Here is a 22,590-nt window from a genome sequence, read left to right on the forward strand (position 1 = left end):
TACCTCATATCTAAATGGCAATGGCTTCACTCTTTAGCTCCTTTTGGCTTTTTCTTACTCTTTTGTATTATTTTTTCCCATAAATTCTACAAGCTCAGCAAGTGTTCATTTTTTACACTTTCAGGATGATTACAATGAATGAAGATTCATTAAAGTTTAAATAAGAAAAATAGTGTTCAAAGAAATTCAAGAAATGTATTAAGGGTGCCATTTAAACCTACAACCAACTGGCAATGTTGATTTATTAACTATGCATTCTTCCACAGAAACAGTACATGTTATAGTAAGGAGCATTAGGCTTAAATACTTAAGTGGTAGAATAGATTAAAAAGTAACTTTATCTAATAAACAATAAAATTCCACTATACTGACTTCCTCTAAAGTTTGCTGCTAAAGGAGACAGTAAGATATTCAACCAAGAAAATGGACAGAATATGCTGACCCTCAGGTAGGGTAGGTATTCTCTGATTCTCACCATCACCATGCAGAAAGATTACATGACATTTTATTTTTTAATTGCATTGTCTGAAACTGATGCCCACCATGTTTCTTCCATGAGCTGGTAAAAAAAAAAACCAAAAAACAAACCAAACAAATAAAAAAACCAAACTTTTGATACACACAAAAAAGAATCACAACATTCCCTAGTTTGTATCTAAAGTCACAATAAATTCAAAATATAACAAAAGAGAAATGAAGCAAGTATGAGGAAATGTAACTTTAAAAATATGATAGTATGTTAGGATAGCATCAAGGACTGTAAGAAATCTGATTTCAAATTTCTAATGTTTTTGGAATGGAATCTTTTTTTGTGAATAGTTTCCTTATTAAATTACCAATAGATCAAAAATTTCAGGTTTGTATCTACTTTAATCAAACAAACAGTCATCACTATTCAATGACAAAATAATATAAAAAATCTGGGTTCTAAGGTCATAGCTACTTAGAACAGAATAAGTAACGGAAATTCAATTTTCCAAATTCCATTTTCTTAAGAAAGAACGCATACTTTTTATTATTCTATTTTACTTATGCACAACTTCTTTACCTTTTTTAAAAAAAATGAATAACATAAGGTAAATGCTGTGGAAAGGTAAACCACTCTCACTGTGCTCTCAAGTGGCTCAGTTGCAGTATAATAATGACTAACCAGGAAAGAGTGTTGAGTATATCAAAGCAAGCGAAGTAGATCAGCCATTTCTTCAAACGAAAATCTAGGAAGGCAGTACGGTACACTGGTTAGGCCTACAGGCTCTGCAGTCATAGTCCCTCAAATGAATCTTTGTTTCATTATTTGGGGAAAGTTACTAAACCTCTTTGGGCGCTTCAGGTTCCTTCTCTGTAAATGATGAAAGTAATTTCTTCTTGGTTTTCATGAGAATTACATGAGATCAATTTTAAGCACCTAGGTAACTGCCTGGTATATATGAAGAGCTCAATAAATGCTGGATTTATTAAATGTGGAGGTTGTTATTAAAAGTGAAAAGGACTTCTGGATATGGCAGACGAACTTGTATAAGACCATATCTATAATACTGCTGATATCAAGTGGGAAAGGTGAGTAACTTGTGGAAAGCACCTGCTGAAGGCATCAGGTGGCTAGCAAAGAACAAGGGCTTGAGAAGCCACAATTCCAGAGAAAGGGAATCACAGAAGCGAACCCAACACCACTTTCTCATCAGGGCATTTGACAATTCATAAGCCAGGCTCAGAGGTTGAGAAGCTGAGCAGAACCTCAGGCAGTCTCATAGAGTTGAGGAAAATGCAGACGTTCAGGGTCAGTGAGGCCAAAGGTCCATAGTAAACACCCAGGCCCTAAGTGGAGATTCCTGAAGGACTACAGTCTAAGAGTAAGTGATATCCAGAAAAATACCAGCCTTTACAAGCACAGATGCCCAGCTTAGAATGAACTTGGCACTGCACAGTATTAATCGTCCATCCTAACTGCCAAACAAAACATAGTAAGCCCTCTCTGAAGGCAGAACCATCATCAGCAACCTCACAGGATCTCTTTAGTATTGTGTAAACAATGTCCAGCATTTGATCAAAAATTACCTAGCATGGAGGGAGATATGATCCACGAATGAACACCTAGAGGGAAAAAACCCAGATGACAGAAACAGTCCCACAGGAAATCTAGATATTAGAGTTATCAGTCACAAACTTTACAAGAACCGTTATTAATATATTTAAGGAAATAGATGACAAGGTGATTGAGTTCATTACATAATTAAATGTATGCAAAAGAAATAAATGGATACCCTGAAATCAAAAAATGCATTGAAGTGAACAGTTGATAATTTGAAAGGAAATTTTGAAAAAGATATGTTTTTTGTGCTTTGGTTTCATCCTAAGTAAACGATATCTCTGAAGTTAACAAAATTAAACAGCTGTGTAACAATAAGGGCCTATAACTGGAAACAGAATTTCAAATCTTTGGTTGAATAACACAGGGTGACACTCTCAGGAGAGATAACCTAATTATGTAAAAGAGTCTGTGCCTCCACTGCTTCCCTCACCAGGATGACACTGGGACTTGGGTGCAGGAACACTGAATGCTACGAGCAAATCTGCATTCGCTCTTACCTTACACAGCACTAGTGCTTCCCTTTCTCAATTCTATCACAAGCAAGATTGTTATGAAAAGTGCAAGTGGATTTTCTAATTTATTGATCATTATTTATCTAATTTGCCCTGTAAAATATTGCATTGTTGGAGAAATGACAATATATGGAACATGATAGAACTGGAGATCATTTGACTGGTTAGTATGGGTACATTAAGAGTTACTAAGAGAACATAATTAGCTACTGGAATAAATCATTTGAAGGTGATAAAAATGAAATTTGTGCCAATAAATTTATTTAATGCATTACTAATATTACTCTACAATTTTACCAAGTCCTTTACTGGTAGTTTCTGCATAAATCAGAATTTTTCTTCTTACACAAAACATAATAAAACAAAGCTGGCATTAGCAAGCTAGAAGCAAATCATTACAGAAAGAATTACACTCTACCTCTATCTATAATTTTGGTTCTATAACTTTAACTTGGACAGCAACGCAAAATTATATTCCTTATAATCTCATGTTCTCTAGATTTTATTAGCTTGGTAACTTAACTAGGAATATTTCTTCTGATTTTCTGGGACTAAAATTGTGTAATATATTGGAAGCATATGAAAAGATTATTAAACACCAAACATTAACAAATATTTATTGAAAAAACAAATGAGAAAGTCATTTGTGAATTGTTACACATAATCTCCTTGGGAAAGAAAAAATGTTTAGGTCTCTTGGGATCACCAAATTCAGGTTTTTAGTCCTAGATTTGTCTTAAACTCGCTCTGCAACCTCAAGTATGTTATTAACCTGCCTGACTCAGTCTGCTTAGCTATAAAGCTAATTGTGCATGATCTAATTTCATAATTAAGCCACGCACATTTATTAAATACCTTCTATGTACCAGCACCTTTGCAAAGACTAAGAATATTAAGAATATAGGATACTGTTGAATAATAGAAAACTATAATGTATGTGAAAGCATTCTGTCAAGTAAAATACATTATGAAAAGAACTATTTTACGCTATTGTGGTTATAAACATTTTTCTAGAAGTGTCAAGAGCATCTACTTCTTGCCCCAAATGCAAGGAGACTTTTATCGTGGCAAACTTTGCAAATAGAAATTTGCCTCAGTAAAATAAAATGCATGACAATTATCAGGAAAAAAAAAAGGTAGAATAGGAAATAAGAAACTGTTTTCTAACCAGGACAAAGGACAGTAGGCAAATAATAAAGCAATGGCTTCTTTAGAATTCTGTGTTCAGAAGGACTGATGTTCAACAAGGCAGTAGTCTGAGAATGTCAATAAAGTGTTAAAATTGCTTACAGCTTAATATTCCCCATGCCAAAACAGGGGGGGAAAAACATAATGGAAAATTTTTCTTTGATTAAAATAAAGAAAAAAAATATTTAAAAAATACTAAACCCGCTGTAAACAGAGAATAGGAAAAATAAACTGTTAACTGCAATGCAAGACACCCATTGAGAACAGTGTAAATGGAGATGGCAATTTTGCTGAGAGAGAGAGAGAGAGAGAGAGAGAGAGAGAGAGAGAGAGAGAGAGAGAGAGAGAGAAACCACAACAGAACACAGACCTCTGTTTTGACAAAGCCTGCAGTTAGTGAGGTTTAAGACTCTAGACTTACTGACCCTGCATCTTTCCAAAAACTTTACCACTGTTGGTTAAAAATGTTGCAAAGTAACATTCCATAACATCACTCTGCAGTCCCAGCAGCACACTAGATTATAATGAAAACTTGAAATGAATAAGTCCCTTTGAGCGATACAATCTCAGCTTCCAGGGGCTGTGATATAAGATATGGCGGGCTATGATATCAAAACATAGCTCTGGATAAAGAAGCACCAAACAGAATAGATCCTCTTCTATTTATATTATGGCCCCAAGTAAGTGATTAATTCCACACGGAAGAATTCTTCAAAGGAGTGGAAACATCTAGCCTAGTTAGGAGATTTCTAAAAGTTGGCTTATCTAATTGAAATATAAGTATCCCTCATTTTATAGAAAAGATAAATTTCAGAAGCCTTGACCAAAGTGAATCCTTTTTAAATTGTCAACATCTTCTTAACAGCCATGGATTCATTTCCTAAGGGAAAATAACCCTTTGATTGAAAATAAGATATTGAACCCGTACTATTATAAATACCTATCTGAGTGGCCGGTTAGCTCAGTTGGTTAGAGCGTGGTGCTAATAAATACCTATCAATCCATGGGTTAATAGTGCCCTTTATCAATACACATTGTCAGAATTCTCTCATGCTTAGTGACTGCCTAAAATATCATATCGGCTGTTCCTGGAACTTCATTCTTTGTTTTCTTTCCCAAAAGTTTAGATTGTCTAATAGGCCTTGATTACATTGTCGATAGGGTTTTAAACCAAACATGCTATTATTCTAATTTAGATATTCTATAAATCTAAGGCTACAATTTAGTAAGTTTCCATTCATTACCTTGTCCATTTGGCAAAGTGAAACAAACCATAAGTTTAAATTCCTTTGTTCTTTCTCTCACTTAGATCTCTAAGTAGTCTTTCCTATCAGCTTGTAATAACCATTGGCGAGAGGCTATCCTTGAACGCTTTCCGTCCTGGGTCATTCGGCCATACACATTTTCATGCTTACTAATACTTTTGGAGATACTACCAAAAAAGTCACAGAAATTGACAAGGCAAAAATCAAACCAAAAAAATCATATACTATATAATTAATCACATTTCAAATTGGAAATATTTTTTCTTAGAGTTATTTCATTATACTATCACTAGAATATAATTATTCAATAAGTTTATAAAAATCAGGGATCATAATGCCAATGATATCAGAATACAAAACAAAACAAAACCCAAAGAATTAATAATTAGTGCTACCCAGATTCAAAAACATCTATTTTTTAAATGAAGCAAAAGAAACCAAGAAGTGAGAAAATGATTTGAGGTTCATCTATAAAGTGTGCCCTTCTTGATACGTGAAGGAAAGAACAGATAGAAGTCAAGGTAAAGGGGGAAGGAAGTCATGAACACATTACTTACTTCTTTGTATCCAAAGATGATGCGTCCATCCATGAGGAGGGTTGCCTGGAATGTGAAGCTTCCCAGGTTGTAATTATCCTGGAGATGTACGTGGTCCCACTGGACAACAAGTGCTGTGCCTATGAACCCCATCAGAACAGGAAAAATGCAGTGAGATAAATATGTCAATCAATTCTGGCGAAACCTTCACAAAAGGATGGATCTAGCCTTTAAATCTAGTAGTAGTGCTACTTGAATTTTATATGGTTAATTGGAATACTGTTATTGAAATAGCATTTGGAATATTGTTAAAGAATTGAGTATTCTCTAAGTATTTGGTAAAATGTAACCTCATACTGGAGGTTAATATTGAGCCCAGTATGGGGGCAATTTTGCCTTAGGAAGTCTATTAACGTCAATGGGTACTGTCTGCTTAAATTCCCATGAGCCACTTTTAAAATGCAGCTCAAGCAAATTGAATGAATTTCAAATACATTGACAAATGCTGAGAGAGAAAGGAACCCATTCAGAAAGCTAGAATCACTTTAAAAAGACCTGAAAAATGTCTCTTCCATACTTAGAATTATACTCTTCCATGCTGAAGAAATTATTTTAACACTAATGGTAATACTCTTCTTTGATTCACATTGCCTGAGATTCTGCCTTTGATTGCTTCGAGGCGGCTGCAAGGTAGCTTAAAGGGCCCCAGGCTAAGATTTCGGAAGCCTCCTTGAAGTACACTGGAATAACTCTTCAGGGCTATATATCATATTCGGATGAGTCAATTTGCCAGTGTTTACTATAAAACTATTAACATAAAATAGAAATTAAAACACCGTTTAATAGCCACCAGTGAGGATTCATATACTTGTTTTAACTGACATTGTTTATTCTCTGTCTATTTTTTTTTAAAGAAAACAAATGAGCAGCTACGACTTTTGCTTAGCTCATAGTATCTGATTTTCTGTTCAGTGAAAAAAATCATGTTGCCAAAAAATGTTGTACAGAAAATGAAACTCACACAATTAAAGAGTAAAACTTATCTTCCAGGTCAGTAAACATCTGATTAAAAAAGAAGAAAAAAAATCAAGAATGCATGACAGAGAGCTTCTGCATGGGTGAAGATGTGGAGGGGCTGGGAGAATATGTCCAGAGGGACATGGAGGTCCACATCCCTTCCCATATACTTTGCCATATCCATTTCTTCCACTTGACTCTTCCTGAGTTAATCCTGTCCAAGATAAATGGTGCAGAACAGAATACTGCATTTACAGTGTTTTTTATTATAACTTAATGCAGAGAGCTTCTGACCAAGATGTCAGCACAGGAAGCTCCTGAATTGCCCTCCTCACATGGACACACTGAACATACAGCTACACACGGAACAATTTCCTCTCAGGGAAATCCAGAAACTAGCTGAATGACTATGCATGGGGCAACTGAGAAAATACCCACATTGAAACTGCATGCATCTAGGTGCTGACTCTGATCCTCTCAAGAGCCCAAAGTTGCCATGGGGCACTTACCCCGCCCTTTCCCTTTGGCTCTCTCTAACGATAAAACCAGGTCACCAGCATCTCTCTGCAAGGAGCTTACACACGTCTGGCACCCAGTTTCTGTGGGAGCAGCTGAGAGACAGCTCTCCAGATTGCCTAATTGTGACAGACAATGGGATTTGCATTCATGAGTCCTATAGGACAGCGGCAGACAAAGAGCAATTCTTACCAGGCACGCCCTTGAGCACGTGCCTTCGCTATTTCCCCTCCCCACTGGGATTCAGAGAGGAAGCAGGCAACAGTGTCCAGCTCCCAGTCTGTTCCTGGAAGGGGTGCGACTGCATATTTTTCAAGCTGCTGCATGAGGGTCCGGCATCTAGTTAGCAGTCATCTAGGTACTGACTGTTATCCTCCCCCAAGGCCCAAAAGAGCTGGTGGGCACTTTCCTCACCTTCTTCCTCCAGCTCACTCCAACAATAAAGCCAAGTTGCCAGAACCTATCTAGAAGGAGCTTGTCTACACATGTCGGGCCCCAACTTTTATGGCTGCCATTGAGGTTTTGGCACCTAAACCACCTTGCTCTGGTAGCTAGCAAGGCTTGCATTTATAAGTCACAGGCTACAGCAGACAAAGAAGCAGTTCCAAAATGGGTGCAGGGGCACCTCCCCATGGCTACACTCCCAGACTCTGAAGAAAAAACAGGCAAAAACGCCTGTCTCCCAGTTCCTCCCTAGATGGGGTTTGACTGCATACTTTCCTGGCTGTTGCTTGAGAGTCCGGCAACAAATCAGTCTGCATACAGGTGCTGACTATAATCTTCCCCTTTAGGACACTGATGGGACTTGGGACACTCTCAACTATTGGCTGCCACTAAGAACCAAGATGGTATCTTGGACAATCACAAAGGCTTGAGAGGCAACCAGGGGCTTCCGCTGGGCTGACTGATGAGGTTTGTGTCCTACCAGACTGGAAGAAGGGGCTATTTTGTCTAATATGCAATGCAGAAACCAACATAGAGTCAAAATAATTGAAGCAACAGGGAATACGTTCCAAACAAAAGAATGAGATAAAGCTCCAGAAACCGATCTTAATGAAATAGAGGTAAGTGATTCACCCAAATGAGTTCAAAACAACAGTACAAAGATGCTCACGGAAGTCAGGAGAGCAATGCATGAGCAAAGTGAGAATCTCAGCAAAGAGAAAGAAAATATTAAAAACGGCTACATAGAAATCATAGAGCTGAAGTATGTAATAACTGACCTGAAAATTTTAATAGAGGAGTTCAGCAGCAAGCTAGATCAAGTAGAAGATAGGATTAATGCACTTGAAGACAGGGCTATGGAATTCATCCAATCAGAGAAGCACAAAGGAAAAAGAATGAAACAGGAGTAAAGATAGTTTAAGGGAAATATAGGTCATCATCAAGTGGACCAATATTCACATTATAGGGATTCCAGAAGGAGAAGACAGAAAGGGGCAGAAAGCTTATTCAAAGAAATAGTGGCTGAAAATTTCCCTAATCCAGGGGGTGGGGAGGAAACAGACATCCTGATCCAGGAAGCCAAAAAACAAAAAAAAAACAAAAGAAGATAAATTAAAAGAGACTCATACAGAGACACATTATAATTAAATTAGCAGAAGTTGAAGACAAAGAGAGAATCTTAAAAGCAGCAATCTGTTACTTACAAGGGAACCCATTGAAACTATCAGTAGATTTTTTTCAGCAGAAACCTTGCAGGCTAGTGGGAGTGTGATGAGATAATCAAAGTGCCAACCAAGAGTACTCTACCAGGTGAAGATGTCCTTCAGAATTGAAGGAGAGAGAAAAAGTTTTCCAGACAAACAAAAGTTGAAGAGGTTCATCACTACTAGACCAGCTTTATAGGAAATATTAAAGGGATTTCGAACTGAAATAAAAGCATGCTATTTAGTAACAGGAATTATATGAAAGTATAAAACTCAATGATAAAGGTAAATTCAGAATATTCTAATATTGTAATGATGGTGGGTAAATCACTTACACCTCTAGTATAAATGTTAAAACAGGAATGTGTGAAAAAAAACTATACAATAATCTGCTAATTGACAGACAATAGAAAAAGTTGTAAAGTGTCACATCTAAAACAGAAAATGTAGTGGAGGGTGTAAAAATGTAGAGCTTTCATGTGTATCAAGGTTTGATCATAAGTAAGAATTATATTTTATAATTTGCTATTCAAGACATTCTTCTAGTAAAGGGTTTATTTTTATAACTTTTCTAGTTTTGTGCATTAATATTCTGTGACTCACTTAGACTTCTGTAGTCATTCAGGCTACCTATAACATTTGGAAGCATCGTCTCATTTGTAAAATCTAGTGATTTAATACTGACAGAGATACTATCTTAGAAACTTTCTAAGCAGCTGCTGTCTCCTCTAGAGGAGTTTTGCTTTACTGAAATGTTGAATTTCCCATCCTTAAGCATACTTTCAATGATCCTAACCTATCAAATTTGGAAATATTTCAGTAAGTTGCTATTGCATAAAAGCATTCTGTGAAGAACACTGTAATATTCAAAAGTGCCTCATTCATTTACTAAAACACCAGCAATTACCCAGCTTTCATTGTCATGTTGTAGAAATTCAATATTTCCTTTGGTCATTACACACAAGATATTTCAATAAAGTAAAATACATTAATTCTTAATTATTACTACTTTACAATTCTCAGATTTAAAAACTCATCTTTCATGCTTAATTTTTTTCATTTACTCGTTCATTGAATAATTATGGAAGACTTACTTAGTATTGAGTTCCTCTGCCAGGTACTTAACATTAAATGATTTCTTATAGCTAGTCCTCATTTCAAAGTATTTAGCATCCAGAATTAATGTAAAAATTAATTTTTAAAAAACATTCAAATAAAAGTAAAATTCAAATATGAACAGCTACTGAGGAACATTGTGGATGAGAGAATATATGGAGGGAGAAACTTATTTAATATGCTTTATGATTTTGATGTTAACAATGTAAAAACTTTGTCTTCAGAATCCTGTGCCAAGTAAATGGCCCCAACCTCACCTAGTAAGTGACAGAACTTGGAAAATAATCAACTTGCATCAAATTATTTCCAGCTTACTAAGGTGATTCTTTCTGGTAGATAATGCAATAAATAAGCTTCAGGCAAGTTTCTGGTTGTAGTTCTGTCTCAAGTACATTTACAATCTACTTGTACATCCTTGGGCTTGAGCACCTCATGAATTTTTTTAAAGAGGGAAGACAGAGTATAACACTTCTTAGAATAACGGGCAAGTTACTATAATGGTTAACATTCAGAGTTACCTAATTTTGGAACACAGTTGATGTTATTCAAAATGCTTGAAATGTATTTCTCAGAGTGTATAGCTAACTATATTTAGTGTCCTTCTTCCTTTGCCATTTTGACCTGTAAAACGGCTTCATCACACTGGTCAGTAGATGGCTTTTAGCAAAACAATCACATTTCCCCCAAACTCTTGTACCATTAAATCTATACTACTCACTAGTAAATTTCTTCCTTGTTCATTAAGACAAGAGTAGAAATGGTTTTGTTCCTGCCAAATGCTTCCATTATTTTAAAAGATAAAATTGTCATTTGGGCAAATAAATACTAGTTTTTTATTAAAGAAATGTCCCCTTGAAAGCAATTAATTAATTAATTTTTACAGCTGACATATAATATTATGTTAGTTTCAGGTATACAATATAGTGATTCAACATTTATATATCTTACAAAATGATCACCATCCAAAGTCTAGTAACCATCTGTCACCGTACATAGTTATTACGATATTATTGACTCTATTCTCTCTGCTGTACTTTAGATCTCTGTGACTTATTTTATAATTGGAAGTTTGTATTTCTATCTTTAATTAAATTTTCAAAACAAACTCTTCTTTTCCTATTTTCTCCACTAAAGTTAGAGGTTTATATTTGAATAGCATTTAGTGACATATTCTAGGTTTCCTTTGATAATTTTGTGTGTCCCGCAAAGAAACAGTAAGGATAGATTGTTGCCTTACAGCTACGTCCTCGACACCAATCCCTGACCTAATGAGGTCATAAAAAAGTGTCTCAAAATGCTGAGACCTGGTGAAGTGATGTCCATTATCTCCCTTATTTTCATGGCCGCGGTACAGCTATACCATCCTGGGGGTTGTGTATGTGTGGGAGTATAAAGACACAACAGGTGTTAAAATACAATGGGGCTGGTTGATAAAAATTAGCCATAAGGCGCTTACCACACACAAAAAAGTTTCACTTCTTTGAAGTTTCTTAATAAAAGCTATGCATTGACCTGATTGGCGGCTCAGTTCCAGAGACAGCAGCCCCCTGGCCTTGCTTTAACTCTATAGTTGATTCTTGTGTTTCTTTAACTCTGCGCCGGCCATCTCACTCCCCATCACCCTTGCTGCACGGGACGCGACAACAGATCATGGCCAGTATACTTGATAAATCTTAATTTCATATTTTTAAAATATATAATATATATAAAATTATATATTTAAAATACTTCATATTTTAAAATTTCATATTTTAAAGTCAGGAAAAGTTAAATTTCATAAGTGTATTTTAACTATCCACTACCCTAAATTTTTAAAAGGTGTGTTCATCTTATGGTATATATAGTATAGAAGATTTGAAAATTGAGTAACCATGTCTATGCCACTTGCCTCTACTTAAAGAACTAACAAGTTATCTTCATTTAGTTTTTCTAATAGGAAGGACTTACTGCAAATAGCTTCAAATGTATTTGCTTCGTTGGACTCATATATTACAGTGATTAATAGGTATTAGGACAAAGGAATGAATGAATATGAGTAGCATTTGACCATATACTTTACTCCACATACTAACAGTTACAGTATAACATTTGTCATCTTAGAGCACTTGCATGAGGCAGTTTATAAATCCACTTGACCAAAAACAAACAAACAAAAACCCAGGTTACTAAAATATTAGTATGAATCTGATGGTTGACGCTTAAAAGTACAAACACAGTAAAAAAAAAAAAAAAGGCTAACCAATACATACCATTATCAAAATATCTGACTGTTGAATTTCTGGATACACTGGGATCAAAATTTGCCATTAAAGGTGCTATGTACTGTGTGGCTGTTAGCATTCGATGTACGACTTCTCCAGTGTATATGAAACCTGTAAGTAAAAAAGTAGGAAACATGTTAAGAAAAAGCCTAGATAAAATATTAATTAAAATACCTCCAACTCAGTTGCACTCATATTTTGAAAATAAAATACCATAGTAGCTAAAAAAAGGAACAAAATGAATGATGTCATATCTGACCCAAAATATAATAGTTAAGACTGGATTAAGTAACACATCCTCATGGAATCGGTAGCACCCTGCAGATGGGCAAACAAGAAATCTATACTGGGACAACTTCAACTGTGGAAAAATGACTATTATATGGAAGAGATAATTAAACTGAAAAGGCTAATCCAGTACTATCAGCAATTCAAACATTCAATATGCCACTATTAATCCCTTGTTATTTTAACACTAGCCGAATATGCAAGTGCGTTTTATACATGAATGCATTTTCATGTTGTTTAACTGCATTTTCTTAAACTGCAATCTCAGCTTAGGACAATTTAGAAACTATACATGCATCTCTCTCTCTCTCTCTCTCTCTCTCTCTCTCTCTCTCTCTCTCTCTCTCTCTTTATATCTTTCTCCATCAGTAAAATGGAGAAAACGTTTTAGACCTTTTTTCAAAGTTGAAAGGAGGCTAACTACCCCTGGTAAAACTTGCACATTACTCAGATTGCTCTTTATAAAACTAGCACTCTATCAAGAAGGTAAACATTATGTGTTTGCAGATAGGATGGTGAAACACTGAGAATGTGCAAAAGGCTCTCTGCTTGAGAGTCATCAATGCCAGCCTATGCTAGCAGTTGGATAATGAGAGGGCATTTACTTTGGAGAACTTCCTCTTGAATTAACTTTCCACAGCTCCTATGTTATAACCCTCCCCACTTTCAATTATTCACACTGGGTTTATTTATTTTGTGGGTTATCCATGACAAATTGTTAATCCCATACTGGCTTCATGACTCCAATGTCCTTAGATGTGAAAGGAGAGTCAGCTCAGAAAATGCTAATTTTAATATTAATCTAAGAAATGTACAATTAAGAAAATATATATGCAAATGGTCACATGTATACACACCACACACATACACACACACTCATGCACTATTTCAAAATACAATCCAAAGCAATTTATTTGTGACATTGCAGTTGTAATGTTTAGGCAATCAGAAATTAACTAGATATCCAGGGCTACTATAGATCATTTTTCTATTTTCACAAGAATTAATAAAACAAGCAAGATTTTAAAAAGACAAAATTGTGTAGAATTTATACTTCTAAAAGTTTGTTATCTCACTTGATGATCTTAAAGTTTTCACTGGCATATTGTAGTTTTTTATTGTTTCAAATTCTCAACTGTAATTTCTAGGTAAGTTATTGGAAGACTAAATTTGCAGTTATTTACTTTGAAATTATTTTCTGTCTTTTCCACGGTGTCTTCTTTCCTTAACTTTTCCTTTTCATTTTTCATCAAGGGTACAACTGAATTCTAGCCATTCACCTTAAAAAATATATATTTTTAACTAGTAAAATCATTAGCATATATTTTAATCATTGACTATATCTTATTTCTCATTTGACAAGTAACATCTTTCAAAATAAATTCCTTAGGCCTTGAGCAGAATTTTGTGTATTTATAATTTCACATAGTTCAAGTGTACTAAAAGAACATAGGGTGACACAATCATTGCTTTTATTTTATTTCCCTGCAGATTTTCAGAAACACTCTTAATGCTCAAAGCTCAATATGACATCCTTAGAATTATAAAGATGAAGAGTATGTTTCAGCGTTTATGATTTATTTTTTTCTCCTATCCTCACCAACATGCCTTTATAATTTGACCACTAAAATGGATATTGAAGTTCTATAAGTGTGATCTTTTAAGGAAAGATTGAATTATACTCTGGAAATTTTCTTTTAGAGACAGTAGCTTTGGATAGTTATTTCTCTACTCTATATTCTCGGCGTGCTAATAGAAGAAACTTCGCTTGATTTAAAAAATAAAGAGGGCAGTAATTTAAGGCAGTAAGATAATTTTAAATCCATACAAAATTCTTTCTCCAAAACAACTCTAAGAAAAGTAGCAGCAATTCCTAGAAAAAGAGTTGCAAAATGTATGATGAGAGATGATTTCAGATATTTAATTCTTACTGTTAGTATTTAAAATTATATATGTGTATACATATACACATATATGTATATATATACACACAAATGTACATACATTTGTGTGTGTGTATACATACCAGGGGTGCCAAAAAAATGTATACACATTTTAAGAGATGTTATCTATGCTCAAGCAGTAGTTCGCTGTAATCAGAAGTGTCCCGATGCTGATGGTAACCACTTTGAGCACCTCTTGTAACTGCAGAAGTCAAACATGACTTGTATTCACCTTTTGTTATTGGTATATATTATTACAATTTTAATAGATTTTTCCTTTCTTAAAATGTGTACGTATACATTTTTTTTTGGCACCCTGTGTGTTAATGTGTGTGTGTGTCACTGAATGTTCCTACATACATTTGGCGAAGAATTATTCTCCACTCTCTATATCCCAGCTTTCAGATCATGGGAATCATTAACTGCTGCTTCCTTTCATCAGAAAAAGGTTTTTTCTAAAATTACAATATCCCAAATCCCAAGGGTGAAGTCTCAAATTGTTCCTAAAGAACTAAGTAAAAATATGGAAGAATTTTTTAATATGTAAAAGGTATAATTACAATTCTTGCTTCTTCTATTATTCTAACATTGAAATAAATTATAATTACTGTTACTATGAGTACAATAATTGGTGCAACTGTTATTAACAAGAAACAACTGCTATAATGTCTGCCCCTAGTATTCATCTACTACCAGTATTACTACTACCACCACTAAGAAAAATGTGAAAAAAATCCAAGGTTTAGAAACTACACTACTCCACAGAATGAGTTTATTTTTGCCAATTCAGAGAATGCTTGTTGGTGTTCCTTAGCCATATTGAAATCCAATTCCTCCAATATCTTAGGTTAGTTCTTAGTGATCAAGAAGTAAAATGCTTGACTGCAGCAATGGGCTCGACTTAGTTCTACTTACATCCTCAGATTTTAAAAAAAATCATTTCAGCATTGGTTAAATAACTGAGTGGAGAGAAATCTTACAGGCCCCCAAGAACCAGGAAGTACAAATAGGTGTTGAATAAGAACCAGCTATGCAAACAAAAAAGACCTGTAATGCAACCAATCTTTTCCAAAGCTTCAAAGACACTCAAAGCGACCAACATCCCATTTAAACATTTATCTCTTTTCTTCAGCTGACTTGGGCATGTTCAGTTGCACAGAAAGAATATTTTGTGTTTTTGGGATTTTCACATTTTGAGGTAATTTAGGCAACATATGTTTATTGTTTTGTTTATTTTTTCAAATTTGGTTGTAGCCATTTGAAGGGCTAATCATAAAATGTCTCCTTTGCTGTATGCTTCTAGTTGAAACAGCATTCTTCTAGCTACTAATAAGATTTGTAGAAAAGTGGTTATTATCCAGATAACTTGGTACCCAAAGAGACACCTCCATTTGAAAGGCCCAAATAAGAGAAGCAAATGTGTTTTGCTTTTTGAAGTTCAAATGACAGCACTGCATTTAGCCTTTATTAGTGAACCTCAAGTCAAGTCTTGAGCTCAAGTTGCAATTGGCAGCCTTGCTCCGGCACCTGGAAGGTTCTCCTTGGGCTGCTTTCTGTCAATGGTGTCCAGTCACTTGAACAATCTAGTGTTTATTCTGTGAACTTCATCGAGTCATTTGAGGATTCAATCATGCTAAGTCCTGATATGAATAGACCCTATTCAGTCATCGTATATTTATTAACCACAATTATGTATTTATTAACCACAAATATTATTGTGATAATAGTGAAATTAACCAATATCTATGTAAGCCTTTACCAATTACATTATGTTCATGTATTCCCTTCACTGTACCCTTATAATAACTTTAAAAATAAAACTACTATTACATCCATTTACTAAATAAAGCACACAATAAATCTGGGTAATTTGCCCAAAGCCACACAGCTAGAATTGGTCATCTGATTCTAAATTTTAGGACCTCTTCACAATGTGTTTTTGAATTTATAGTTTCCAGAACTATATGCTCTTCCTCACTGGATTTCATACTTAAACAAGGAGTTTGAGGAAGAAAAGGCCTGTTTTCTCCATGAAAATTCCAATATTTATACCTTAGAGCAAAGTTGTAGTCACCTCAAATCCTGCTGCTTTTATTTTTATTACTCTACCCTCTGTTCTTTTAATTGGAAAATTGTATAAATAGGTTCAAATTAGATTCCTCCACTGAAATTCACCAAATAACTCTTTTATTGGTAGGTGAACGACATATGACTAGAGAATTCATTTAATGGGAGAATCATATTATTTCCTGGCTGTGTGACTAAGTTACTTGACCTCTCTGTGCCTCAGTTTCCTAATCTATTAAATGGAGCAATAATGGTATCAATATCACTGGGCTGTTGTGATGGCTGAATGAGTTGATACATGAAAAGCACTTGAAAACACTGTTTAAAATAAAAATTTGCAAAAAACAACCAATCAATTAAATTCTCTCTCATTTTATCCCTTGAAGTCTTTTCTGTCTAACGCATACTAGTTGATTAGACTTGCACTACGATGTTTATATGACTTAAAACTTGTGTTTCAGACCCAAATGGTATGTGCTTTTTTGCATTATTCCAGTTGGGGTTAAGGTGCACCATAAACCCTAACTATAAGACAACACATAATAAAAAGCCTTAATGTCCACGCTCTAGGTGTGATGTATCTTCCCTTACAGTCTGATGGAATAAACGCCTTGTAAAAATATTAACCTCCTGTTGTTTGCAAATGGTTGTTGCATTTAATTGGAAGTGTCATAGTAATAAAGGAAGCTTGTAGAGGCTATAATTGCCTGTGAAACATCATATGAAACTTTAATGTGTAAAGGGCTACATAAAATATTCTACTTCATCGACTTTCAGTTGATACTTTTGACCCCAGAGGAAAGATTGGAGATGATGGGTATGCCTGTCGGGTACTGAGCATTGAGTACAAGCACTGCTCTTAGAGTACAAGTGACAATGGTGCATGCTACCATGTGCACGCTACCATTGTCACCACCATGACATGTGTACTATGATCCCTACACGTTCATCAAACAGATCTGAAACCAATGGTGTTTTATCCACATGGAGAACAGATCTCTCATACTTGTCCCCCGTTAACCTCATATATGATCTGTGTCATTTCTATTCATGGAGAATTGAGTTATTTTAACGAGTGTTGTTTTGGTTCTTGTTTTATCATTGGATCAGCTGTTGTGGTGAACAACTTCCTTGAAGCAAACAAATGAATTCTGAGCATAATTCACCATACATTTTGCACAAATGCCATTTTATGAATCATAACCCATTCTCACATGCTACAGACTACCCGCTTCCACACAAATACTTGTTTGCAGTTCAGTCAGCCTTTTAAACAAAGCCATATGTAGCAGCAATTGCTAACTTGAAAATTAAAAGTTGTGGTAAGCTATCTGGTAATGGAACTGTCTGCCAGCTGCAACTGTACAATGACAGGTTTCACATGACAGGCTTCCTCTGGATAAAATGTTTGCTAGTAGACCACACAGTTCATTGTGAGGATGCTGGCTTGTACATGCAACCTAGATGGTTAAAGGAAACAAAGAATTTCTGAAGTTCATGTGAGCTCACGAACTACTCATTCTCTCCAAGAAGCAACTATAATATTGTCAATCACCAGATATTTTCCCATTACAATGCCAACCAGCTGTCAAGGTAAAGTATATCAATACATTTTACATAATGAAAAATTGTAAATATATACGTTAATATGTATCGCATGTCGTAGACTCCTTTATTCTATTGGCTTAAGGCACCGTTGGGGATTACAAATTACAACAAAGTCATCCTCTGGGGAAAAGAGCGACAAGTGAAACGCGGTTCTTGGCTGCAAATTATGTTCACAAAATGACCAATGTAAAAATTTATGTTGACTATATAAAGTGCCTCTCTTTAACACCAGGGAGAAAAAACAGGAACCAGAATTGTGTAGATGAGGGGAAAAAAGAGAGACCAAGACCCGTAACTTTTTTCACTTTTATTTTGAACTATCACCAGAATTGTTGCCGATAGCTCTTGTCTTCTCCATCTTGTTTCTCAAATAAGTCAATGTCCCTTGTTTTAATGTATGTTAATTCCTAGTGGCCACTGTCAAACAGTACTCCTCCTCCCTCCTTTCTTAACGCTTCTGACTACCCAGGATTCCCAGAGATGGTTCTGTTCACACTGCGAACAGTGAATGGCGCCCCTCGGACTTGTGCTGTGCGTGAACTACATGGCTTTTCATGGGGATTCGGGTGCTCCCCAATCAAGTTCGTCTCCCTCTATTCAGACAGATCCTGGTAATATTTCAAAAGCATGGCAGAGATGGGAAGGGTGGCTTTACATTATTTACGCTCCTAGACTGAGGATTCAGGGATCCTGTTGTCAAATGCTGGACTCACATGTGACAACAAATTACAGCTGGGAGTTAGTCCCCAGGATGTGAAGTGTCAGTTTCCAGGTGTACTGCCCTATTGTGCAAAGCCTCTATTTGGAATTCCACCTAGTACCTCGGACCCTGCTCCCTAGTCTTCCTAGAAGGCAACTACTTGGCTCCCTGACCTATGAATATCAGCTCCTTCTGGAATTTCTACCCATTTCCTGGGACATAAATAATCCTTTGGGAACCTACCTAGGACAGCGCTAAATTATCAGCTGGGTTTCCGTCCAAGCTCTGTCCTTCTCTAGAGGGGGGAGAGCTCACTGCTCTTTCATTCTATCCCCTGGGCCCCCTGTCTTCCATAAGGTACAATGAAAACTGCCCTTTCCTTTTCGAAGGACTTAAAAACTGTCGCTGAAATCTATTTCTTAAATGTCCAGATACAGCCCTGGAAGGAAGATGCCCCAATGTAAACAGATGTCGCCTTCAGGTAGCCTCTACATCATCGCACCTTACTGCAATTATTGACCAGTCTGGAGGAAGGCATACCTTACTTTTAAACAAACCACATAAATTTCAAGTAAAACTATTACTTAGCAGGAGAATACCTCATCAGGATTCTCGCCCAGAATTGTAGTCTTCCCAGCCTCCAGTCTACCAAGCAAATTTTATCTACGTTTTTGAGATTATAACTGTCCTTTCCCACCTCCATCCCTCCAGGCTTGTCTGTGTTTTCCATCACTGTTTAGACAATCCTAGGAGAGAGGGAAACCTCATCCCTACGTTTTACCAGAATCCATGCAAGCTGGGTCATGAGACGTCTTGAATGCACCGACAATCTCTTCATTTTTCCTCCACTTTCAGTGTAAGAGAAACACTGGTCATCTCGCCAGGAAAGACGCCAACAGCGAGTGGAAGGGCTTTGCTTTCACAAAGGCAGCCATCCGCACCGCACTGCCGGTCCCAAACCACGGGCCTGTCCTCTCCTCGTTCCTCCAGCATAACTAAAATCACCCAACTGTTGTCCCAGACGGTTTGGGTTTTAATGCCTTAGCATTTAACTTATAGATCCAACCGAGTGTCATATATATGCACCGCTTAGATAGACAGATAATAAGAGAATATGTAAACTGAGTATAAGTATAGTGTATGTATATATGACATGTATTATGTATATATACATACACATATCCATACACAATATACATATATACATATAATATACGTGTACATATATGTGTGTGTGTGTGTGGTGTGTGTATGAATTTTTCTCCATGAGGAGTTCAAGTATAGCAGAAAGGCCTGTGTTTGAGTTCTTCATCTTTTACAAGCTGTATGATCTCATGTCATCACTTATTCTCACTGAGTTGCAATTCTGTAAAATTAGGCTAAAATTAACCTGTTAAACAACATTGTGAGAGCATTCATTGGTGAAAAAGGACTAGACAAACATGGCTGCAATTCCACATTCGGCACATATACATGGAACATCTGCACGGCTGTGATACCCTTTTGAAATCAGAGCTCTGTAGAGGCTCCCTCTGCAGCTGCACTGATTCCTCTCCTCATCTGCCCTTGATCTTCAAGGTCCCTGCAGTCGGACTCAAATTTCTCTGATACTTCTAACTGCCCTGAGACATGTGCCCTTTTACAATCTCAGAGCTGTGATCAAACCTCCAGTTTCTCAGATGTTTCAGTACTTTGGTCCCTTAGAGTGATAAGTGGTCAGTGAGGGACACAATTATCATAACAAAAAAGCATTGACCCAATTGTATATTCCTATTATACTTTGTACTTTCAATATGCCCTACAATTTGAACATTCATAACATTAGATGCTGAAAGAAAAATTCATTCTTTTGTGTTGTGTGTTTACACACATATATACAAAAAATATTTTATATATAGAGGATGCCAGAAAAAAATGTATACACATTTTAAGACAGGAAAAAACTGTATTAAAATTACACTGATGGTAACCACTTTGAGCACCTCTTGTAACTTCGGAAGTCAAATGTGACTTGTATTTATCTTTTGTTATTGGTATATATTGAGTATTACAATTTTAGTACAATGTTTTCCTTTCTTAAAATGTGTAGGGCCGGCCGAGTGGCTCAGTTAGTTAAGAGCTTGCTCAAGAATGCAAGCTCTTGGGCCGCCCGAGTGGCGCATTGGTTAAGAGTTGGCTTGGGACGCCAGCTCTGAGCAGCAGGGCCCCAGAAAGGATCCCACATATGAGGGCCAGTGACACTGCCCTCTACAGCTAAGATGGTGAACAACAGCTCAACCTGGAGCTGGGCTGCCATGAGTCACCGGTGACGGTGTAGGCTGCAGCCCTGCTGCAGTGGGCTGCCATAAGCTACAGTGAGTGGCCAGCAGTCAGTGTGAGCGGCCGGCAGCCACTGTGAGCTGCCAAGAGCTGCTGTGAGCGGCCATCCAGAGGCTGATCTGCCTCATTCGGGAAGAGTGCAGTGATAATACCAACATGGCCCAGTGAAGCGACATCCTCCACAACTAGACTGAAGAACAAAAGGACTGCAACTTGTCTGTTCCCCCTTCCCCAATTCCCTAGCTCTATTCCCATTCCCCAATAAAATCTTTAAAAAAAAAAAAAAGAACGCAAGCTCTGAGCAACAGTGTCACTGGCTCAATTCATGGCCCAAGAGGAGCTGCTGCTGAGCTGCCAACAGGTGGCAGGATGACTCAGCTTAAAAAAAAAAAAAAGTTGTATACATTTTTTGGGCACCCTCTGTATGTGTGTGTGTGTGTGTATATATATTATGTGTAATATAATATATATATATATATACACACACATATAATACATATGTACATATATATTAGAATCTTAGAGTCCATACATCATGTAAATCAATACACAATGCATACTGAGCATCTTAAAATCTGAAGCACAATAAAATCCAGCTTACTTCCTCTGAAAGCATTTTTAGGCACAGTTTTACCCATTTGCTGACCCAGATTTACAGACCCATAAACATTTTGATTAATACCATCTAGACCAAACTGCACAAAAATGCATTTATTTTCACAGATATGTTTTCTTACATAACATTCATCAACTCTATTTTAGAACACTAATTACTGAGAGCAGTGAGAGATTGAAAGAAGCCCTAAGACTTTCTTTCCACATCGAAGCCTTGTATTTCTCTCCCAACAGTCTCCCTTGCACTAAAACAAAAAGTAAACAAACAAAAACATTAAGTTTATTCAGGGTCACCTCTTCCCAGTGTTGACTTAGGAGAGGGTTTATTAGAGTACATATTCTTTCAGCACAGTTATTACATAGAATTACTTGTATTCAACTGGGATATAGTCATTGAGGCCAAAAAGAGTAGAATTTGAATAGCAGTACCAATTATCTCACAAATTAGATCTAAATTCAAAGGTTAGAGATTCTACTTCCTATAATTCTTCCATGAAAATATTGATTGAATATATTTATTTTGATCAAAACACTGACAAAACATTTTTTTCCTTGACCCTGGGGTTTTTTGCAAGTACTATTTAGATTCTAAAATTCTTAAATATATATTGAAACATTCATACACATTTAAACATGGATATTTTGTGATGTTTAACCAATTCCAATCTGTTTATGTATGTGACTATGTATTTTAATGGTTTTAAAAATAAATATTAAAAAGATAAAAGTCATACTATATGCATAGAATATATGCTTATGCATATATGGGTAAATAAGCAATGAGCTCCTGTGTATCAGTTTATCCACCATCCAGATTAAAAAATATATAATAAAGCACAAATATGACCTTTAAAATGCACTGTATTTTTTTCCTGACAGCTAACCAGTATCACAATTTTTT

General features: G+C 36.0%; 1 protein-coding gene across 1 annotated transcript in view; it reads right to left on the bottom strand.

Moving 5' to 3' along the window:
• Positions 1-22,590, bottom strand: part of PLXDC2 (plexin domain containing 2) — a gene marked incomplete at its 5' end in the record, with an annotated part of 245,593 nt that overhangs the window by 127,415 nt on the left and 95,588 nt on the right. Inside the window, 2 exons of the mRNA XM_019630832.1 lie at positions 5,612-5,730; positions 12,138-12,260. Coding sequence (XP_019486377.1) covers positions 5,612-5,730; positions 12,138-12,260 — 242 coding nt within the window. The remainder of the gene's footprint in view (positions 1-5,611; positions 5,731-12,137; positions 12,261-22,590) is intronic.

Source organism: Hipposideros armiger, unplaced genomic scaffold (assembly GCF_001890085.2).
Source record: "Hipposideros armiger isolate ML-2016 unplaced genomic scaffold, ASM189008v1 scaffold_951, whole genome shotgun sequence".
Taxonomy (NCBI): domain Eukaryota; kingdom Metazoa; phylum Chordata; class Mammalia; order Chiroptera; family Hipposideridae; genus Hipposideros; species Hipposideros armiger.